At 46.9% G+C, this 17,027-nt stretch overlaps 1 protein-coding gene across 1 annotated transcript in view; it reads left to right on the top strand.

Annotated features, from left to right (window-relative positions):
- Positions 1-17,027, top strand: part of fras1 (Fraser extracellular matrix complex subunit 1) — a 122,403-nt gene that overhangs the window by 81,922 nt on the left and 23,454 nt on the right. Inside the window, exons 31-46 of the mRNA XM_069683220.1 lie at positions 3,073-3,189; positions 3,298-3,412; positions 4,702-4,839; positions 5,273-5,305; positions 5,634-5,765; positions 6,017-6,145; positions 6,249-6,496; positions 6,906-7,057; positions 8,422-8,584; positions 9,385-9,517; positions 10,088-10,272; positions 10,704-10,857; positions 10,939-11,202; positions 11,392-11,580; positions 11,882-12,001; positions 13,996-14,175. Of these exons, the coding sequence (XP_069539321.1) occupies positions 3,073-3,189; positions 3,298-3,412; positions 4,702-4,839; positions 5,273-5,305; positions 5,634-5,765; positions 6,017-6,145; positions 6,249-6,496; positions 6,906-7,057; positions 8,422-8,584; positions 9,385-9,517; positions 10,088-10,272; positions 10,704-10,857; positions 10,939-11,202; positions 11,392-11,580; positions 11,882-12,001; positions 13,996-14,175 (2,452 nt within the window). The remainder of the gene's footprint in view (positions 1-3,072; positions 3,190-3,297; positions 3,413-4,701; positions 4,840-5,272; positions 5,306-5,633; positions 5,766-6,016; positions 6,146-6,248; positions 6,497-6,905; positions 7,058-8,421; positions 8,585-9,384; positions 9,518-10,087; positions 10,273-10,703; positions 10,858-10,938; positions 11,203-11,391; positions 11,581-11,881; positions 12,002-13,995; positions 14,176-17,027) is intronic.

The raw sequence follows: 17,027 nt of genomic DNA, 5'->3' as shown, positions 1-17,027 counted from the left end.
AACACAGAGACAAACTGCACAACAGAAAGACAAACTGTACAACACAGAGACAAACTGCACAACAGAAAGACAAACTGCACAACACAGAGATAAACTGTACAACACAGGAACAAACTGCACAACACAGAGACAAACTGCACAACACAGAGACAAACTGCACAACAGAAAGACAAACTGCACAACAGAAAGACAAACTGCACAACACAGAGACAAACTGCACAACAGACAAACTGCACAACACAGAGACAAACTGTACAACACAGAGACAAACTGCACAACAGACAAACTGCACAACACAGAGACAAACTGTACAACACAGAGACAAACTGCACAACAGAGAGACAAACTGCACAACACAGACAAACTGTACAACAGAGAGACAAACTGCACAACACAGAGACAAACTGCACAACACAGAGACAAACTGCACAACACAGACAAACTGTACAACAGAAAGACAAACTGCACAACACAGAGACAAACTGCACAACAGACAAACTGCACAACACAGGGACAAACTGCACAACACAGGGACAAACTGCACAACACAGAGACAAACTGCACAACAGACAAACTGCACAACACAGAGACAAACTGTACAACAGAAAGACAAACTGCACAACAGACAAACTGCACAACACAGAGACAAACTGCACAACAGAAAGACAAACTGCACAACAGACAAACTGCACAACAGACAAACTGTACAACACAGAGACAAACTGCACAACACAGACAAACTGTACAACACAGAGACAAACTGCACAACAGACAAACTGCACAACAGACAAACTGCACAACACAGACAAACTGCACAACACAGAGACAAACTGCACAACAGAAAGACAAACTGCACAACACAGAGACAAACTGCACAACACAGACAAACTGCACAACACAGAGACAAACTGCACAACACAGACAAACTGCACAACACAGAGACAAACTGCACAACACAGAGACAAACTGCACAACACAGACAAACTGTACAACACAGAGACAAACTGCACAACACAGAGACAAACTGCACAACAGACAAACTGTACAACAGAAAGACAAACTGCACAACACAGACAAACTGTACAACAGAAAGACAAACTGCACAACACAGACAAACTGTACAACACAGAGACAAACTGCACAACAGACAAACTGCACAACACAGACAAACTGCACAACACAGAGACAAACTGCACAACAGACAAACTGTACAACACAGAGACAAACTGCACAACAGACAAACTGCACAACACAGAGACAAACTGTACAACACAGAGACAAACTGCACAACAGAGAGACAAACTGTACAACAGACAAACTGCACAACAGACAAACTGCACAACACAGAGACAAACTGCACAACAGACAAACTGCACAACAGACAAACTGTACAACACAGAGACAAACTGCACAACAGACAAACTGTACAACACAGAGACAAACTGCACAACACAGAGACAAACTGCACAACAGACAAACTGCACAACACAGAGACAAACTGCACAACAGACAAACTGCACAACACAGAGACAAACTGTACAACAGACAAACTGCACAACACAGAGACAAACTGCACAACAGACAAACTGCACAACACAGAGACAAACTGCACAACGCAGAGACAAACTGCACAACAGACAAACTGCACAACACAGAGACAAACTGCACAACAGAGAGACAAACTGCACAACAGACAAACTGCACAACACAGAGACAAACTGCACAACAGACAAACTGTACAACACAGAGACAAACTGCACAACAGAGAGACAAACTGCACAACAGACAAACTGCACAACACAGAGACAAACTGCACAACAGACAAACTGCACAACGCAGAGACAAACTGCACAACAGACAAACTGCACAACACAGAGACAAACTGCAGAACAGAAAGACAAACTGCACAACAGACAAACTGCACAACACAGAGACAAACTCCACAACAGACAAACTGCACAACAGACAAACTGTACAACACAGAGACAAACTGTACAACACAGAGACAAACTGCACAACAGACAAACTGTACAACACAGAGACAAACTGCACAACAGACAAACTGCACAACACAGAGACAAACTGCACAACACAGAGACAAACTGTACAACAGACAAACTGCACAACACAGAGACAAACTGCACAACACAGAGACAAACTGCACAACAGACAAACTGTACAACACAGAGACAAACTGTACAACACAGAGACAAACTGCACAACACAGAGACAAACTGCAGAACAGAAAGACAAACTGCACAACACAGAGACAAACTGCACAACAGACAAACTGCACAACACAGAGACAAACTGCAGAACAGAAAGACAAACTGCACAACACAGAGACAAACTGCAGAACAGAAAGACAAACTGCACAACACAGAGACAAACTGCAGAACAGAAAGACAAACTGCACAACACAGAGACAAACTGCACAACACAGAGACAAACTGCACAACAGAGAGACAAACTGCACAACATAGAGACAAACTGCACAACACAGAGACAAACTGCACAACATAGAGACAAACTGCACAACACAGAGACAAACTGCACAACACAGAGACAAACTGCACAACACAGGAAGGAGAAGAAGGAGAGGACTCCTGGATCAGGGTTATTTATCAGGTTTATTGCACAGTTTATCTTCACTATATCGAAATGTATGTTGTTTTTATGCCATGCACTGTTTTTAATTGTTTGTATTGTAATGTATGTTTTTTTAGGTCTTCCTGCCCAGGGACCACAGATGTAGCTTAGCTATATAGCTAACTCTGGCCCAACAGTTGTGTTGTGCACGGCCCCTGTCAAATAAACTAATAAAGTAAACTCTGAGGATTTGTTGCACAACAGTTACAGTTGTCATCAGCTCTGTCTCTCACAGGTCATGTTTCACACACAAGACGGTTCACAGCTGAAGACGGACACCCTTTAAACTTCAGGATAACAGACGTTTAGGGAGAGGAGGAAGATCAGAGGGAACATGTTGAGTGTGTTCAGTCTCTAATATAAGAGAGTGTCTGTGTGTGTGTGTGTGTGTGTGTGTGTGTGTGTGTGTGTGTGTGCGTGCAGGTGTCCACAGAGGCCGCCTCCCTCACACAGAGTGATGCTCAGATTTTCACCATCGGGGTCCTCCCTCAGATCCCAGGATTCCCCCAGCTGGCCCCCGACTGTGACCTGCAGATCACGGTGAGAGAACCTCCAGCTCTGCACAGTGTGTGTGTGTGTGCTGTGTTTTAGCTTGTGTTAGTGTGTTACTGTTTTCACCTCATGTGTTCATCTGGCTCTGTGTCCCAGGCTCTGGAGGACCGTGTGACAGAGATCACTCCTGCTGCGCTCTCCTTCATCGACTCTGAGACGCCCAGCGACAAGCTACTGTACAACATCACCAAGGCTCTGCCACCGGGACAGGGTCAGACACACAACCACATGTACACGCACGCCCGCATGCACGCATGCACGCACGCACACACACACACACACCCACACACCCACACCGTGTGAAAGGTGAAAGTATTAAAATGAGTCAGGCTGATCTGATGGTGGGTTTGATTCAGACTCAGAGGTCAATGTTTGAAGCTCTGCTGCTTTAAACTAGTGATGACCCAAGTGATCACGAGTGACCCCATGAGCCGGGCAGTTTGATCCCTGATGCTGTGATGGAGTTTCTCAGTGATCCTCAGGACGTTTTAAGAGTTTGAATGAATCTGCTCAGAATGAAAATAAAAGCAGGTGATGATTAAATCTCCTCGACTCGACTTGTTGTAGTGTAACTGTGTGTAGGTATGATTTACTGTTGTTGTAGTGTAACTGTGTGTAGGTATGATTTACTGTTGTTGTAGTGTAACTGTGTGAAGTTCTGATTTACTGTTGTTGTAGTGTAACTGTGTGAAGTTCTGATTTACTGTTGTTGTAGTGTAACTGTGTGTAGGTATGATTTACTGTTGTCGTAGTGTAACTGTGTGTAGTTTGTCAGTGGTCGTCAGCAGCATCACTCTCCTCCAGGATCATCATCAGTCCGGACTCTAACAGGACTGTCTGTGGATGGTCTTTACTGCTGTAACATCCAGAAGTGGATCATTAATCTGATCGTTGGACTGTCTGACAGTCTGGTTCACTTTCAGTGTCTGTCTGATGCAAGAGAGACGACGTACAGAGACTGAGAGTCACCGTCTGATGACCTGATGAATGAGAGAGGAAATCATTGAGAGCAGACAGATCAGATTAAACTGCAGCGTTTGTCTCCATCGTTTAACTTCATGAAGTGGATTTCTGATGCTTTACGAATCGTTTCCTCCAAAGTACAAATAACTGTTAGTCCCAGGAACTTCTTCTGAATGGACTAAAGGTTCCTGCTCTTCAAGGCCCGCCCCCAAAGTCCCTGTAACAATGCCCCAGGAGCAGAAACCCTTAGGGGCTAAAGTCCCTGTACTTGCTTTAGACCCTGGTCCCGTCAGTGGAAACACGGCTTTAGTCCTGAGTTAAACATTAAATAGTTTTTAGTTTAAAGCCCCATCACACAAATATTTTACCTTTAAATAATCATTTACACAGCCTGGCTACAGAGAGGACGGAGCCTCCTCTCACCCCTCTGCTGCTCCGTGCATCTCCTGTTGAGTGTGTGAGTCTCTGCTCTCTGTCCCTCACAAACCGTCCTGATGTAACTCAAACTCTCTCTTTCTCCTTCCTGTTTGTCCTCAGGAGCCATCGAGCATCGGGACCAAGCGTACACGGCGGTGAAACACTTCACTCAGGCCGACATCAACAACGGGAAGATCATCTACAGACCTCCTGCTGCTCCTTCACACCTGCAGGAGCTCTACCAGTACTCCTTCACAGGTCACACACACGCATAGGAACACACACACACATTATAATATATTATATATTATTTATTATACATTATATTTCCAGCGAAGCAGCTCCTGTGAGTTGTATATTCGTAGAGCTGCTGCAGGTGTTCACTCCATCATGTTTGAATGAGTCACCTGCTGTCACTCACACATAGATATATATACATAGATGCCGCTTTCGGGCTGGTGAGATGCGTCTACGTCGCCGCCATCTTAGAGTTTCACATTTTAACAAAGATGAAAGCTGGTTCAAATGAGCAGAAAGAGTCACCTCCTCCTCCTCCTCCTCCTCCTCATCATCCTGCTCGTCCTCCACCTTCTCCTCATTAGCATTTAATATGAACACGTGTTTATGATCTGAGCTCTTGCTGCTCCTCCTTCGATGTCACCACCTAAAGGTTTCTCCTTTCTCCCCACAGGTCTGCCAGAGTCTCTGAGCGTCTACTTCACAGGTACATCCCGTTATGGAGGAGGAGGAGGAGGAGGAGGAGGGATATTGCTTTTCCTCTTTCTCACATCCTACCTTTTTTCCCACACCAAATCTCATCCTTCCACCTGACCTCCTCCTCCTCCTCCTCCTGCTCCTCCTCTACCCCTGAATCTCTGACTGAAATATTTGTCTCCTCTCTGTTTTTCCTCTTTTCTCAATGCTCACTCTCCTTTTATCTTTTCTTATTTCTCCTCTCCTCTCCTCTCCTCTCCTCATCCTCTCCTCTGTGTGTGTGTTCCTCTGTCCTCATGTGTAACACGCTCTCTGCTCTCTCTCTCCGTGTGTGTCAGTGTCAGACGGTGAACACACCACTCCTGAGCTGGACTTTGCCGTCCTGCTGCTCTCCAACCATCAGCAGCCACCCGTCTTTCAGGTCTTGGACCCTCTGCTGGAGGTCGGCCTCGGGGGGCAGGCCAGCATCGGTGAGACACAGCTACACACAAATACACAACAGATAAACAGCACTAATAGTCATTTCAAAGACAGGAGAGTCTATGGTGAAGATGTCAGAACGACCCTGATGATCATATGTGTGTGTGTGTGTGTGTTTTTTTTTTTTGTGTGTGTGCGTGTGTGTGTGTGTTTTTTTTGTGTGTGTGTGTGTGTTTTTTTTGTGTGTGTGTGCGTGTGCGTGTGCGCGTGTGCGTGTGTGCGTGCGTGCGTGTGTGTGCAGGCGGTCAGCAGCTAGCGGTTAGCGACGCCGACACATCTCCTGACGAGCTGGAGTTCGAGCTGGTGGAGGCTCCGATCCACGGGGAGCTGATAAAAACTGAGGGCAGTGAACACACCAGCATGAACAATGGTGAGACCACACACGCACACACACACACACACACGCACGCACGCACGCACACACACACACACACACACACACACTCTTCCGCTCACACCTCTCCCTCCTGTAGGTGACACCTTCACCTTCAGTGATGTCACCCGTCACGTCCTGCTGTACCGACACGCCGGCCTCTCCACGCAGGAGGACGCCCTCACCTTCTCCGTGAGCGATGGCATCTCCATGGCGACCACAGTGGTGCAGGTGGTGGTGCTGGGCGCCGGAGACGACGGGCCGCAGCGAGACCCGGCGGCTTCGCTGTCGCTGGAAGTGGGCAAGAAGAGCAGCAGCGTAATCCGACGCTCGCACCTGGCCTACACGGTGAGAGACAGAGGATGCTAACTGTTAGCATGCTAACACTGTTTCTAGTTCTTTGTTTGAAGATTAGAAACTATTTGTTTTGCTTTTGTTTCCTCTCTCAGTAAATCATAAAAAAGAACCTTTATTTATAGAGAAACTTTAAAGTGACAGATCGTCACAAAGGCAGTAAAGTAACGAGACAGGAAGTACTGATCACCTGAGGCAGGCTGTTCATCAGAACAGGAAACAGACGTGTGCTTTAAAATGTCCCTGACGTTGTGGCTCGCACGTTAACAGTAATCAGTGTCTGTGAGCTGAGTGAGGAGGCTCAAACTGAGATGTGGTCACGTTGTGTTGGGCGGGTTAGAACAGAGACAGAGCTGGGGCTGCAGGTTAGAACATCTGCTGAATGTTTCCCCGTCTCTCCCAGGACGACTCGTCTCCCGATGGTCAGATCCAGATCCAGCTGGTGTCGGTGCCGATGTACGGCATCCTGACCCGCAGCCAGAACCAGCAGGAGCACGAGGAGCTGAAGGAGTACTCCTCCTTCAGCATGGAGGACATCAGCCAGCACAGGATCAGGTGGGAGGAGAGACAGGAAGTGTGTGATGTTAAACACACTGCAGATAATGTCGAGAGACTGTGTCAGCAGGGTCAGACACATGTTCTGTCCTTCTGTGACTTTCTGATTTCTTCATCATCCCCCCTCAGAGTCTCTTCTCCTCCTGATGTCAGATATCAGAGGACTCAGTCCAGAGTGATTTAAGTATATTTTTACTTCAAAGACAAAGACTCTCTAACAGATCCAATAAAAAGCCACATAAAGAAAATCCTCAGTTTCAGTTCAGGGTTTTAGTTTCCCATGATGCTTTACAGCCACTTCAGAGGCTCATAAAAACAGGAAATCTGCATAAAACCTGCAGCTATTAAACACAATGACTTTGAGGAAGCCTCAGTCGATTCAGGAGCGGCTGTTGTATCAGCAGTAAAAGTTCTCCAGGATCCATGAGAGGGAATAAGCACCTTTCAGCTCTTCTATAAAAACAGCTCAAAGAGTCCTGCTAACTGCTCCCTGAGGGGACGACGTCTCCTATGAGGAGAGAAAGTAGATCCTGGTGTTTCAGGACTCATTTCACCTTCAGCTGCAGATAAATTCAGTTTGTCTTAAAGGTGTTTCATGACTTTATAAATCCATAGAGGAGAGCAGAATCCTTCAACAACATGAAACCTCTCAGATTAAAGTCAGGAGGAAGAGAGCGACAGGATGTGTGAGCTTTGATAAAGAGGCTGTTTTTTAGGAGAAGTCTGGTGTTAATCGTCTCTGTCTCTGAGGGATCCTCTCGCTCTGCCTCGTCTGGATCAGTGTGTCTGATCGCAGCTCGAGTCGACGGGATCATTTTCTCCTCTTCATCACAGCAGGAGAGGAAGAAGAAAAAGCTCTCACCAGACGAGAGCTCTGCAAACACTGCAGACCAAACCCCAGTCAGAAAACAAAGGATTTAAATCATTTAGTAGTCTTTTCCCTGCTGCGTTCAGGTATTAATATAAATTATGAATATGAAGTATAACCTCTGATTGGCTTCACACAGGACGGCTCGGGGATCTCTAAACAGCCTGCATCAGTCTGTGGGCAAACAGGAGCTGTGATTGTTTCAGGAGGTTTAAACGGGATCAGAGGAGATTACACATGTTTATGTTTTATTAGTGCTGTGCAGAGATGAGCAGCTGTGTCTCTGTGGGAGGTTTAATGCAACGCTTTCACAGGTTCTCGTCAGCCCAGAGCGAGAGAGGAGAGGTTCAGACTGAGGAGTGTTCAACAACAGGACATACAGATAATTTTTTACCTGTCTTTAACCTGCTGTTCCCTTACTGAGGCAGCTTCTCTCTCTCATGCACTACTCTGAAATATTGTTGTTGTTGTTGTTACCGCTTTATCTCACCTTCAGGTACATCACTTCCTTGGAGACGGGCAGTCAGCCAATCACAGACATCTTCCACTTTGTTGTTTATGATGGAGACAACAATCGCCTTGACAACCAGATGTGCACCATCACCATCACCTTGTCGCCCCGACAACTGCCGGAGGTCACCGTCCGTAGTGGCATCAAGGTACACACACACACACACACACACACACACACACACACACGCGCGCAAAGAATGGTGTGTGATATTGTACCTTGGCACAGAAACACACACACACGATCTAACACTCTGCTGATTCCTCTGTGAGCTCAGGAGAGACTGAATCCTCCTGTTTGTTCTAAAGCAGCTGCTGTAATCAGAGACTCATTAGACGCGTCACATGATGTCACATGATGTCACATGATGTCACAGCGTGACACAAATCCTCTTTACATCTCTGTGATTCATTTTTAATTTAACATGAAGAGAACATGAGAGCTTCCTCTTCCTCTGCTCTTCTTCTCTTTCATACTTCAGAGATCCAGCTGATCAGTTCCCTCTGGCAGGATAGAGTGTGAAATATGAGGGAGGGGGCAGAGCTTCAGGTGTGAGCAGCACCAGGTGCAGGAGGAGATGTGATGTCAGATGTGATGAAGGTTAAACTCTGCAGAGCCTCCTTCAGGGACGGATCAGTGTTATCTCTGAGCAGCTGCTCCTCCTGAGAGACGTCTCTGTGACAGTTTAAAGAACAGGTGGAGCTTCTCCTGTGGTCTCACCTGTGAACAGAGTTATCTGAAGTTTTTCTGCAGACACTCATCACATTAACTGTTTATGTGTGTGTGTGTGATCTTTAAAGCATTTAGAATTGGTTCAGTTTGTAGAGTGAGCAGGACGATGCATGTTCTCTGAGTCATTCTTTAAACATACATTATTGTCTCCGACCAACAGGACTGTTAATATTTCACAACAATAAATAGACTAATATTAAGTATTTGTCTGCTCAGGTGCAGGAAGGAGGCCGGGTGCAGCTCTCCACCAATCACATCATTGTGTCGGACCTGGACACGCCCAGGAAGGAGCTGCTGGTGTGGCTGGTCAGTCCTCCAAAGTACGGCTTCATCGAGAACTCACGGAGAGGTGAGGAGCTCCTCTGAGTGTGTGTGTGTGTGTGTGTGTGTGTGTGTGTGTTCACATGGACAGAAACACAGAAGACAGTCAGTCACATGACGACGCTCTGTGTCTGCATGATCACATGACAGTCATCAGACATGGACAGATGTCACTCCTCGTTTTCTGCAGCTGATTCACATCCTGATAAAGATGCTGTTTTCGGCTCTGAAACACACACACACACACACACACACACACTCAGTCATCTGCAGAGTCCTGACAGGGCATGGGCTCAGCATGCACTCTGAGGACACTCTCTCAGATTTCAGGTGGTCTCTGCTGTGAGAGTCAGGTGTGTTAAACCCTCTCTGAGCTTCATCCTGAGTCCAGCTTAGGTCTGACTGAGGGACGCACAGAGGTGTTTCTGCTGTCACATGTTGTGACTGACAGGGCGGTGATCGGTCCTCTGAGAGCAGGTTTCTGTGTCCGTGGATGTTTAATGTTTCAGTGGACAAAGTGCTGCTGGATGTGAACTGACAGCTGCTCAGCAGATCATTTAAAGAGACAGTAACATCCTTCTGCCCTCCCGTCCAGCAGGGGGCTCTGTGGGCGGCTCGCGGGTCGTCTCCCCTGACGTGCCGTTCTCCCTGGAGGACCTGACGTCTGATCACATCTTCTATGTGCAGGACAGCAAAGCTCGGGTCAAACAGGACGTGTTCAGCTTCTACATCAGTGACGGACACAGTCAGACCGAGGCCTTCAACGTGCAGGTGGACATCCAGGTAACTAGTTTAACTCCTCCCTTTCATATCACCGTCCTGGTTCTGCACCTGAGCTCTCCTGAGAGACATGACAGCTGATCAGCTCTGTACTCAGACTGTCCCTGTTTTAAGCCTTCTTCTCCAACAAACTCAGCCTAACTTTAACCTGTTAGAGTGTGTGTGTGTGTGTGTGTGTGTGTGTGTGTGTGTGTGTGTGTGTGTGTGTGTGTGTGTGTGCATACAGTACATGAACACATACATACACATAAATGAAGCTGTTCCTCCGTCAGCAGGGGGAGGAGGCGTGACAGCCCGTGGTGGTGGTCAGCAGCGTCTCCATCAGTCCATGTTTATAATGAAGCCATCAGTGCTTCATGTTCTATTTTATAAAGGACCTGTTAATGATGTTGAATAGTGTGACCTCACATGTATACTAAACGCTCCGTCAGCAGGGGCAGGAGGAGCGGACGCCCGTGGTGTCGGTCAGCAGTGTCCACGTGGAGGAAAACTCCGGCGTCGTCATCACCAACTCGTCTCTGAGCGTCCTCGACCAGGACACCCCGGAGAACGAGATCCTGTTCACCGTCATCAGGAAGCCTGCATACGGTGAGCACGCACACACACACACACACACACACACACACACACACACCTGCACTCACACACCTGTAATGACTGTGTTCCCAGGTAAGCTGCGGCGGCGTCAGTTCTATTCTCAGCCTCTGGAGAACGGCCGCGTGCTCTCTCAGGGCTCCACCTTCACCTACCAGGACGTCCTGGACCACCTGCTGGTCTACACACCTGAGACGGTGAGCGGGGGGGCGGACGAGGTGGGCTTCACCCTCACAGACGGCATCTACACTCACACGGGCCGGCTGGAGTTCACCATGGACGTCAGGAGGAGCGAGGGACCAAGAATGACTGTGAACAGAGGCCTGCAGCTGCCCGCAGGTGTGTGTGGGGGGGTATTTAATCTAATGAGGGGGCACAAATGATGGATCTGTCATACATATACATACATACATATACATGTATGTATACATATGTTTTAAAATGATGAAACAGGTGCACTGTCTGTCTCCATGATGGGGTCAGCAGTTTCTGTATGAACTCAAACACAGAGCGCTCTGACGGTTTCAGGGTCGTCTTCTAAGATCACCGAGCAGAACCTGAAGGGCACAGACGTCGACTCTGATAGTCTGAAGCTCAGGTACGTCCTCACTAAAGACCTGCAGGTGGGAAAACTGCAGCTGAGCCGGAGCGGACAGGTGGAGAAGGTTTCTGTTAAAGGACTGATTCAGAGCTTCACCCAGGACGACGTCAACAAAGGTGCACAAGTATTTCTGTCCTCTTCCTCTTCTGTCGCTCTCTCTTTTCTCTTCTCTGACTTTGAAAAATATTGTAAATGTGCTGCTTTATTTTTTTATTATTCTGTTTCAAGTTTATTCATGAAGAAACATTTCATCTAAAATAAGAGATTAACTAGAGAATTTAAAAAACAGGATGTAAAAAAAGGACGTAGAGACGACAATGAAACCTTTATTGATAACACTTTCTACCTGTCTAAAGAGCCGTTATTGTCACACCAGCACCTGAAACCTGTAGTTAACCCTTTGTGTGTGTGCTGCAGGCCTGCTGCAGTTCAGCCACGATAAGGGAGAGGAAGGAGGCAGCCTGTCGTTTAAATTCAACCTGGTGGATCCTGAGGGAAACAAGCTGATCGACCAGTCCTTCTTCATCAGCGTGCTCGGTACGTCTCCTCCTCCTCTGAAGTCAGAACTCTTCATGTGGAACAAGCAGAGGACTGAGCATGTATCCCCACAGCTCTGCATGTTTACTGACGTGTCCCTGCGGCGTGGACACGTCCTGAATATAAACTGTGAACAGACTCGTTTTATAAGTCACACAGTGGTGATATTTATAATAGATTAGGTAAACCTTTATAGATCCCCGGGCCGAACCTTACAGTGTTACACTGCAGCAAATAGGACCGAGAAGAAGCACACAATCAATGGTAAATCAAACACGTGTGAAACAGCAGTGTTTCATTTGAAGGCAGGATATTCTTTAATATTGTTCAGTAGTGTATGTTGTCCTGCTGAAATGATGAGTCAAGCAGTGATCAATTAATCGGTGTCTTTCTGAGAACAGCTTCAGGTTGGGTTAGTTGGTTTTAAGGCTTGAGAGCAGGATTATTGTCAGGCACTTTTTATGCAGGTTCACTCAGGGCTGATTAACCCTTTCACAGCACAGTAACGTCTCTGTCTGCTGCGTGCTCAGCGTCACTCTCTCTCTGCAGTCTTTAAATACAGAAAACAACCACAACATCGACTGTGAGATTAAGATTGTTCATACATGTTTCAGTCCATAGAGCAAAGGTCATTACACTGTAACCTGTCTTTGCTGCAGAGGATTGTGGGTAAGAAAAGACCAAATCATATTGACTGCAAACTGTGAGCAGATGTGGTAGAACACCCTGATATACGAGGGCCATAACACCACACTGAACCTGACCTCCATGTTCTGAGACACTTTCTGCAAACACAGCAAGTCTACCTGTGGGGACGCGCCTGTGGGGACGCGCCTGTGGGGACGCGCCTGTGGGGACGCGCCTGTGGGGACGCGCCTGTGGGGACGCGCCTGTGGGGACGCGCCTGTGAGGACGCGCCTGTAGTGATCTGATGCCAGAGCTGAAAAGTTTCTGACTCTGCAGATAAAAACAAACTCAGCATTCATTCATTTCTCTGAGAGCGTCGGGCCGTCTGACTTCATGTCGTCCTCTCACTTCCTGTGCAGACGCTTTTTACCAGCAGATTAAATCTGCTGCATCTGTTCAGCCTCCTTCTCTCTGCTCCTCCTGCGCCTCACATCTCCTGCTGTCTGCTCCTCCTGCTCTCTGCTCCTCCTGCACCCCACATCTCCTGCTCTCTGCTCCTCGTGCCCACTGCTCCTCCTGCTCTCTGCTCCTCCAACTCACTGCTCCTCCTGCTCCTTCAGCTCCTCCCTCATTTCACTCCCTCAGAGCTCTGTTAATATCTCCTCCTCTCAGTCTGTAACAATCAGACCTGTATCACTCTCTCCTCCTCTGACACACAGCCTCTCTCCTCCTCTGCTGTAACTTCATCTCTTCTGGTTGTGTCATTTTTCACTTCCTGATAGACCCTCTCCTCCTTCGCCTCCTCCTCCCCCTAACCCTAACCTCCTCACATCACTCTCAGCTTTTATCTCCTTCTCTGCTTCAGTCCTTGTTTTTCATTTTTCACCAGGATGAGAAATAGAAAGTTTTTATCTCCGTTTGGACGAAATGATTTCATGAAACCTTTTCTTGTAGACTCTCTGTCTCCATGTCTCCTCTGACCTCCCTCCTCTCTCCCCCTCAGAGGATCGTCTCCCTCCCTTGTCTCCATGTCTCCTCTGACCTCCCTCCTCTCCCTCCCTTGTATCCATGTCTCCTCTGACCTCCCTCCTCTCCCTCCCTTGTCTCCATGTCTCCTCTGACCTCCCTCCTCTCCCTCCCTTGTCTACATGTCTCCTCTGACCTCCCTCCTCTCCCTCCCTTGTCTCCTCTGACCTTCCTCCTCTCCCTCCCTTGTCGCTATGTCTCCTCTGACCTCCCTCCTCTCCCTGCCTTGTCTACATGTCTCCTCTGACCTCCCTCCTCTCCCTCCCTTGTCTCCTCTGACCTTCCTCCTCTCCCTCCCTTGTCGCTATGTCTCCTCTGACCTCCCTTCTCTCTCCCCTCAGAGGACCGCCTCCCCCCCTCGGTGGAGGTGAACAAAGGTCTGGTCCTGGACGAGAACACGATGAAGAAGCTGACGACGTTGCAGCTGTCTGCGAGCGATCAGGACAGCGAGCCGGGTGAGCTCATCTTCAGAATCACCAAACAGACGAGCCTGGGTCACCTGGAGCACGCTGCCAGCCCAGGTAAGAAAAAACACCTTCATATAAAAGCACACCTGTCAGGTTTCCAGTTTTTGCTGTCTCCGTCTCCCCTGTGATGGAGGTCATCATCATGTCCCATTGTTTACAATGGAGGACATCAACATGGTGGAGGCTCCATGTGTCTAACCCTAACACTCCTTGCTAACACTCCTTGCTAACACTCCATGCTAACACTCCTTGCTAACACTCCTTGCTAACACTCCAAACTAACACTCCATGCTAACACCCCATGCTAACACTCCTTGCTAACACTCCATGCTAACACTCCAACCTAACACTCCTTGCTAACACTCCATGCTAACACTCCATGCTAACAGTCCTTGCTAACACTCCATGCTAACACTCCTTGCTAACCCTCCATGCTAACACTCCATGCTAACACTCCTTGCTAACACTCCATGCTAACAGGCTCAGCTAGCTGTGTGCTCCTGCAGGTCTGAGGAGGTCTAAGAGAGATGAACACTCAGCTTTCAGAGGAAACTCTTGAAGAGGTCTTTTACCTGACGTAGGTGATCTGTTACCTCTCAGGTGGAGTGTTTGTCGAATCGATGAAGAGAACAACCCGACAGCTCACCTTCTGTTCCCTAAAGGGTCCACTGCTCTGATTTAAGCGACAGGAGAGAGAAGCAGCTTCTGTTGTAGCTGTGGAAGAGCAGACTGAGCGAGTCTCCCTCCTGTAGGAGCTCCATCAGCGGGAACCTCCCCGTGTGTTTGGTTCTAAAGCAGATATAAATATACAGAACAAATTATAAACACTTTAGCTCCCATTGTTTCATCAGTATAAATCAAAGATCTATTAAAAATCATTTTATGCACAAAATCAGCAGTTCTCATCACATTGCTGGTTTCAGCTGTGGTTAGAATTGAAGTTAAATTTACAGCCATAAAACATTGACCTGTCTCCTCCACATTACAAGACTTTTTATTCTGTGTTTGAATAAAGAACCCTTCAAGCCTTTGATTTTGAATTTTCAGGCACTTCAGATGTGCAGCTACCCAAACTGGGCCTTCAGCAAGACCTCTAAAAACACAACTCCAACAGGGAAGAAGACAACAACAAACACCACAGCATTGTTATTCTTTACCTGTCTGGAGTATCTGAGAAACTCAGGAGGATTTTTAACAAACACGATATCCCAGTACACTTCAAACCATCGAACAAACTCAGGCAGAAGCTTGTCCACCCAAAGGACAAATCACCCAGACACAAACACAGCAATGTAGTGTATGCAGGACAATGCAAAGAGGACTGCAGGGACCTGTCCATCAGGGAAACAAAACAAACCCTCCACAAACACGTGGCCCAGCACAGGAGAGCCAGCTCCTCAGGTCAGGACTCAGCTGTCCCCCTCCATCTAAAGGACAAAGGACACTCCTCTGAAGACAGCAAGGTTCACATCTAGCCAGAGAAGGCCGCTGCTTTGAAAGAGGTGTCAAGGAAGCCATCTTTGTTAAGCTGGAAAAACCATCCCTTAACAGAGGTGGTGGCCTTAGACACCACCTATCACCCACTGACAATGCAGTGTTGAACTCTGCTCAAACAGCTGAGATCACACTCACACTCAGGATCATGTGAGCCTAACGACCCCTCAACACCAGAGGGTACTAACGACTTTCAGTGATATTGGGTTCACAGCTCAGGCTAACGACTCACCCTGATTACACATCTATTAGCATACTAATGACCTACAGAGGCGTATATTTCTAGCTAATAATGCTAACATCAGTTAGCATACTAATGACCTACAGAGGCTTATATGTCTAGCTCATAATGCTAACATCAATTAGCTTACTAATGACCTACAGAGGCTTATATGTCTAGCTCATAATGCTAATATCAATTAGCATACTAATGACCTACAAAGGCTTATATGTCTAGCTCATAATGCTAACATCAATTAGCTTACTAATGACCTACAGAGGCTTATATGTCTAGCTCATAATGCTAACATCAATTAGCTTACTAATGACCTAGAGAGGCTTATATGTCTAGCTCATAATGCTAACATCAATTAGCATACTAATGACCTACAAAGGCTTATATGTCTAGCTCATAATGCTAACATCAATTAGCATACTAACGACCTACAGAGGCTTATATGTCTAGCTCATAATGCTAACATCAATTAGCATACTAATGACCTACAGCGGCTTATATGTCTAGCTAATAATGCTAACACAGAGTCATTGCAGTGTGATAGTCTTTGTTTTGTCCTCGCATGGGTCGGACTTTAGAGCCTCTTGTCTGTGGACTAAAAGCATACAGCGGAAGATTAGGGTCCCTAAAAAATACCCAGTTATTGTTGGCAGTTGAAAGTGCACAAGGGTGTTCAATATGCACATAATCTTAAATTAAATTTAGGTTGAAGTCGCACAAAGACAAACTGTCTCCTCTCTGTAATCAGCAGAAATGAACTCCTGTGATGCTGAATGATCTTACTTCAGATAAGTGTTTGATGGTTACGATCAGACCTGATGAAGGTTCCAGCTGAGTTTTAATCTGAGAGTGAAGTCGTGCTCTCATTAAACAGGTTTAACTTCAGAGTTCGTGTTTATGAGCTCGTTAAAATGATCGAAGCCAAAACCAATAAAAGACAAAGGATCACAGTGTGTGTCCTCTGAGAGCAACGAGCAAGAGAGGAGGGGGGTTAATCAACAGCCTGATGGTAAACAGAAAAGATTCAACACAACAAAACTACAGTGACACATTGACACAAAGACACAGACAACAGGCATCTTATCATTCCAACTAGACTAAAGACTTTTCTTCTTCTCCTTCTCCTTCTCCTTCTTCTTCTTCTTCTTCTTCTCCTTCTTCTTCTCCTCCTTCTTCT

Source organism: Semicossyphus pulcher, unplaced genomic scaffold, assembly GCF_022749685.1.
Source record: "Semicossyphus pulcher isolate SPU_LCO1_2020_fin unplaced genomic scaffold, fSemPul1.0.p SCAF_6, whole genome shotgun sequence".
NCBI classification, from domain to species: domain Eukaryota; kingdom Metazoa; phylum Chordata; class Actinopteri; order Labriformes; family Labridae; genus Semicossyphus; species Semicossyphus pulcher.
Note: the sequence above shows the minus strand (reverse complement) of the source record. Positions and strands in the feature narration are given on the sequence as shown.